At 33.8% G+C, this 6,081-nt stretch overlaps 1 protein-coding gene across 1 annotated transcript; it reads left to right on the top strand.

The window, feature by feature from the left end:
- Positions 1–1,529: 1,529 nt before the first annotated feature.
- Positions 1,530–3,603, top strand: LOC106331954 (purine permease 1). The gene is made up of 2 exons (XM_013770396.1): positions 1,530–2,471; positions 3,007–3,603. Exons 1-2 carry the CDS (start codon positions 1,770–1,772, stop codon positions 3,367–3,369), a joined length of 1,065 nt encoding a protein of 354 aa, XP_013625850.1. The 5' UTR covers positions 1,530–1,769; the 3' UTR covers positions 3,370–3,603.
- The last annotated feature ends 2,478 nt before the right edge of the window (positions 3,604–6,081 follow it).

Here is a 6,081-nt window from a genome sequence, read left to right as displayed (position 1 = left end):
ATTGAGCTTAGGTTCATATCAGTCTGGAGTCGAAGAATGTTATCTCAGTCACGCTCATCGTTGATTCATGAGTCACTCTATATTTGGCTTATTCTGATCTAACGCCATTTTGATTAGAGTTGATGGGCTGATGATAGTCTGTTCAATCATCATTTGTCACCAAGATTCACACTGTGGATGTAAACAGTAAAGTATATACTTAAAAGATGGTCTAGAACCACTAGTCTAACACTGGTCTCAAGGCTCTCCACGACTTCCATTTCAGACCAACTATAATTGATTCCTTCTTATAAATACTTTAAGAACACCTCCAATGGGTGATTCTACCAATTGGAGTTCTATAAATGAATATGTGTATATGTATATATTGTATATGTATATGTAGTTATGGGATCTACTAAATAGTGTAGAACCTCTATCCAAAAATTTTTAGAACTTTTGGATAGAGGTTCTACACTATTTAGTGGACTTCATAACTACATACACATATACAATACATACATACACACATATTTATTTTTAGAACTCCGATGAATAGAACCCTATTGGAAGTGCTCTAAGTACTGAATAATGACTGAGAGCCTAAATGTTTTTTTTGTCTACAACAATAGTCATGATAACTTTAATTTATTAATAATATTTATAGTTAGTTTTATAAGAAATACCGTGACAACATACATAAAATATTATTTTCAAATAATATATAGATATTAACTTTGTCAATAAACATGGTTTAGCCAATTTGTGATGAAGTTCAGTAATACCATGTCGGATTGAGACACAAGTTCAAACTAATCATATTTTCTTTCTCTTCTATCCTAACTTTTGGGCCTAGCTACTAGGACAGTGACTCATCGTTTACTTTTAGTGGATGTGGTTAGTCTTCTATGATCTACTCAAAGAATTGAATATATAAACAACCTGGTATATTAAAATGCTTAATTAAGTAATAGTTGTTATATATATATACTCTATCTGTGTTTTTAAGTGGTGTTTAAAATTTTTGCACAAAGATTTAAAAAAATATAAAATTCTATGTAGTTTATCTTGGAAATATAAAACTATCATTAAATAAAAATAGTTCAACCAATTAAAAAAATATAGTATTTTGTAATTGATCATAAATTTTAATGACATTTAATTTTATTTAAAATAGTGAAAAAGTTACTTATTGTCAAACAAATAAAAAAATTTAAACACCATTAAAATGATACAAATGGAGTATATACATTATACTAATGTAAGTTTAGAATTTCATGGTAAAACACTTCCATTTGCAGTTGCTCATAGATAAGTCTTTTAAACTCAATCTCTCAACTATTTTATATTAATATATTAAAAAATAAATAAGTTGAAAAAAATTCTCTTCAAATGTTCCTTGAATTTCTCAAATAAAAAAAACAATTCTCTACTTCTATCTTATTTTATTTATGTTATTGTTTTTCTTTTCAGAGACTATAGCACCATTAATGGTGCTCTATTAAAACTCTTAGATACTCTTCCCCAGGATTAGATACACGGTGGGATGCTCTGGTTGAAAATTAAAACCCGAATACAGTTTTTTATTTAGTCGCAAACGCACCGCTATGTGGTGTTCCCTTATAGCCATATCACACGATTCAAAATCACAAACAGACAAAACACAAAAAAAAACAGATATAATGGCTCTTTGACCCTTTTGAGCTGATCAGAAAAATCAACCAAAACGCCAATAAAGAGGACAACAACACAAACACAAAACATCAAAGGTAAAGAAGAAGAAAAAGAAGATGAAGAACGGTCTGATAATCATAAACTGTGTTATTCTCACTATAGGAACATGTGGTGGTCCGTTGTTAACTCGTCTCTACTACACCAATGGTGGAAAACGAATCTGGTTCATGAGCTTTCTCTCAACCGCTGGTTTTCCAGTCATCCTCATCCCTCTCTTTTTCTCCTTCCTTAGCCGTCGCAACCACAACCACAACAACTCTGAAACCGCAGAAAAAACTAAGCTTATCCTCATGGAAACTCCTCTGTTCATCGCATCCATCGTCATAGGATTGCTCACCGGACTTGACAACTACTTATACGCATACGGGTTAGCTTATCTGCCAGTTTCAACTTCATCTCTCATTATAGGAACTCAGTTAGCTTTCAACGCTCTCTTTGCTTTCTTCATGGTCAAGCAAAAGTTCACTCCCTTCTCTATAAACGCCGTCGTTTTGCTGACGGTGGGCATTGTAGTCTTGGCCTTGCACAGCAATGGAGACAAGCCGGCTAACGAGACTCACAAGGAGTATGTGGTTGGATTCTTGATGACTGTGATTGCAGCTGTCTTGTACGCTTTTATATTGCCACTCGTTGAATTTACTTACAAGAAAGCTCGACAAGAAATCACTTTCCCACTTGTGCTCGAGATTCAGATGGTCATGTGCATCGCGGCTACTTGCTTCTGTGTCGTTGGCATGATCATCGACGGCGATTTCAAGGTAAAAATAATATGTTTAGTTGTCTTTTTCTTGGCTTGAGGGTGTCTTTGCATGGATCTTGAAGAGCAGATATGTTTTATGAAAACCCTAATAATTAATTGAGTTTTTAGATTCGTATTTTTATGTCATTTTCAAAATTATGAAATATTTAAAAAAGGAAAAGATAATGAACTATTTTAATTACGTGATATATCAAAATAGTACTATGGATTTCCCAGTGTAAAGGAATATCCTAGGATTTGTTCTTTTGTATTTTAAAAGTAGAAAATTCATAAAATATCATTTAAAAGAAATCATAAATATTTATATAAATGTCTCATGGGTTTTATTTTACTTTATTGGTGCATGTATTTAAATCATTTGGTTCATTTATTTCATTTCATTGGCATGTGTATTTAAGATCTCAACTTGTATGTTGAAATCATTGAGTAAATGAATTTTAAATTCCAGTTAAAAACCATTAATCGAATATCTCGAACTTCTCATTAAACGTCAACATCACTCATCCAATAAAACATTTTTGATATGTTTGTAGGTGATATCAAGAGAAGCAAGAGAGTTCAAGATTGGAGGATCAGCGTTTTACTACACGTTGATTGTGATCACAGGGATAGTGTGGCAAGGATTCTTCTTAGGAGCCATAGGGGTTGTGTTCTGTGCGTCGTCTCTAGCTTCTGGCGTTCTCATCAGTGTTCTGCTTCCGGTGACGGAGGTTTTGGCCGTGATTTGTTTCCGGGAGAAGTTTCAGGCAGAGAAAGGTGTCTCTCTCTTCCTCTCCATATGGGGATTCGTCTCTTACTTCTACGGCGAGTATAAATCCGGCAAGAAAGTTCTCGAGAAACACCAGCCGCCGGAGACAGAACTGCCTTCTCTTCAAGTTAGTGATTCTGTTGCTTAAAGGTCTTTTGCTTATCTACAAGAGAGCATTATGGTTATGAACTTTGGATTGAAAAGAATAAGTTAGAGCAACTTTTTCTATCTATTATGTGTATTTTTTTGTGTGCTCTATCTATTATGTTTGTGCATTTTTCAGTGAAATTGTTAATGGTCTTTTGTATAATTAAACATGTTACAAAACTGTATGTTATAGAAAAGCAAAGCACACCAAATGATTGTGTATATATATGTTTTTAGTTGAAATTGTTATTTCTGGTAAAGCCTGTTCACTGAGAGCAGCTAGTTATTCTAACGGTAAAATCAATATGTAAAGGAAAATCGTAAGACAGACCCTCCAAATTATGTAGCTTCTCTAGAGCTATATGGTTGTACTGTGTACCCTCTAGAGAGCTTCTAGTTATTTAGAACTCGAATGCAGGAGATGGGAAATCATAATTACCACCAACAAAGATAAGTTTGCAAACATTCAAATTTTTTGACATAATCAAAATCTGAAAATGAAATAAGATTAGTTTGCAAATTATCACACGCTTCTCTAATATTTTTTAAAAAATTATCACATGCACATAATTATATATATATATATTGTATTTTTTTTTGTAGTATTTTTGAAAGCAAATATATTTTGTTATTTACCTACGCGATACATAACAGTCAAAATCAACAGCCTTCTTGTTTCCAGGTCTGGAATAAAGTAAGTGAATAATTCACATATATTTGGACTCCAAGAATACTAACCATCTCAGTCATATTCATCGTTGATTCATAAGTCGACTTCTTATTTGTCTTATTATGAACTAACACCACCAATTTTGACTGTCTTAAAGCTAGATATTATATAACATATATAACTACGTAACTGCCATAACAAATACTTTTCTTTTTGACAAAGGCTTTGCTAAATCAGAACATCTCTTCTTTCATTAAACGTAATCACTCCATCAAATTTTAAGATAATGCCATAAAATTAAATGGGTCCATTGGAGTTGATGGGGGCGATAGTTAAATTCTTCTTTAGTTAAGAATCATAGTGTTTCAACCATAGTGTTTCAAAAAAAAAAAAAAAAAAAAAAAGTCACTAAGAATCATAGAGTAGATTCGAACGTGCTAGTAGAAAGCTAACACTATGATCTAGCTATAACCACAAGACTAGAAAGTGCAAAATAAGATAAAACCATAATTGTTACAAAAAAAGGAAGATAAAACCATAATTGTTCTCAATGCTTCTCTTATGGCCAGCCCCTCCGCTGATCAATGCCATAAATCGAAAAGAGCCACTAACGGAACTCCATGGTGTACTGTCCGACATAGCTAAGCTGAGTCTATTAACACAAGACATCATATCAAGACCAAGCCTAAAACAATACCAACAAGCCCAATAATATGATGTAAACCCATGTGTGTTAGGTTTCTTGCAAGTGAGTTAGTAGTAGTATAAATAGAGTTGTGTTATGCAATAAACAAAAAACTTTGGCTGCTTTGAATGCTCTGATACCATGTAGATAATCTCAAAACAAGATAGAGTTGTGTTTATACTACTACTAACTTACTTACAAGAAACCCTAACACACATGGGTATACACATGGGAGGACCTAGATAGAGCTTAGGTGAGGCAAGTGCCACACATTGATTTTTTTTTTTTTCTTCAGTAATTACCTATAATTTACGTAAGTGCCCCTAAACAAATAATGTTTTATTATAGATGCCCCATACTATATAATGTGCTGGATACGCCCCTGGGTATACATCATAGTATTGGGCATGTTGGTATTGTCTTGGGCTTGGTCTTGATATGATGTCTTGTGTTAATACTCCCCCACAAACTTCGCAGCGGATGAACACAAAGCTGACAAGTTTGAATCCACATGAATTTGGCTTTGGAGGAGGCATCAGTCGAAGCATAACATGACGATTATCATACAGTAGACTTCTGAACCAGATGAGAGCTTTTGATGTATACTTGGAGATCTATCATGACTCCCTCAGAGGTATCTTTGACTTGGAGAGTTTAGTATAGTCTCTCGGAGGTATTCTTTCACCATTGTTCATCACACACTTCTTGGTTCCTCTGTATCCATCACCAAGCAAATGAGAATGTTTCCACAAGCTATCCTTATAACTTGCTAACTCCTATACATTAGCCAACTATATAAACTGCTGCTGAACCATTCTAACTTTCTTTGTGACATTTTATCAAGCACATTGTGTGCCTTCTTGAAAATCAGGAACTTGCCGCTACAATTTAATTGTTATCAACCCAAAACTAGCATATTTAGTTCAGCGTTCCTGTTCCCAACCTATCTTAACCTCACAATCTAAACTAGCCAGCAACTCAACCCAACACACAAATTTCCTTTTTTTTTATCCTTTGTTCTGTCTCATGAGAAAAGAACATAGAAAATATTGTGGATAAGTGATGAAGAAGCTAACTATGTCTTTATTCTTCTCTGTCCCTTCTGAAATCGTGTAGACATCTTTAGAAGTTCTTCTCTGTCCTTCTGGTTTTGTTTTGTCGTTGAAGAGAAACAAAACCTTCTTTTTGTTCTTCAGACACGGACTTTGAACCATAAAAGGAGCAGAGGCTTGACTGAAAAGACAAAGCTTTTCTTCTGTTGTTTCAGACAGTAGGAGGAAGCTCTAGAAAAAGATATAAGACCCATAAATCGATGAAGCTCTGATACCATGTAGATAATCTCAAAACAAGATAGAGTT

This window comes from Brassica oleracea, chromosome C3, assembly GCF_000695525.1.
Source record: "Brassica oleracea var. oleracea cultivar TO1000 chromosome C3, BOL, whole genome shotgun sequence".
NCBI classification, from domain to species: domain Eukaryota; kingdom Viridiplantae; phylum Streptophyta; class Magnoliopsida; order Brassicales; family Brassicaceae; genus Brassica; species Brassica oleracea.
The sequence above is the reverse complement of the archived record's forward strand: the minus strand, read 5'-3'. Positions and strand labels throughout refer to the sequence as shown.

Coding starts and splice junctions, on each gene's coding strand:
- LOC106331954 (XM_013770396.1), top strand. CDS start 1,770: ATGAAGAACGGTCTGATAATCATAAACTGTGTTATTCTCACTATAGGA. Junction 2,472..3,006: donor TCATCGACGGCGATTTCAAG/GTAAAAATAATA, acceptor ATATGTTTGTAG/GTGATATCAAGAGAAGCAAG.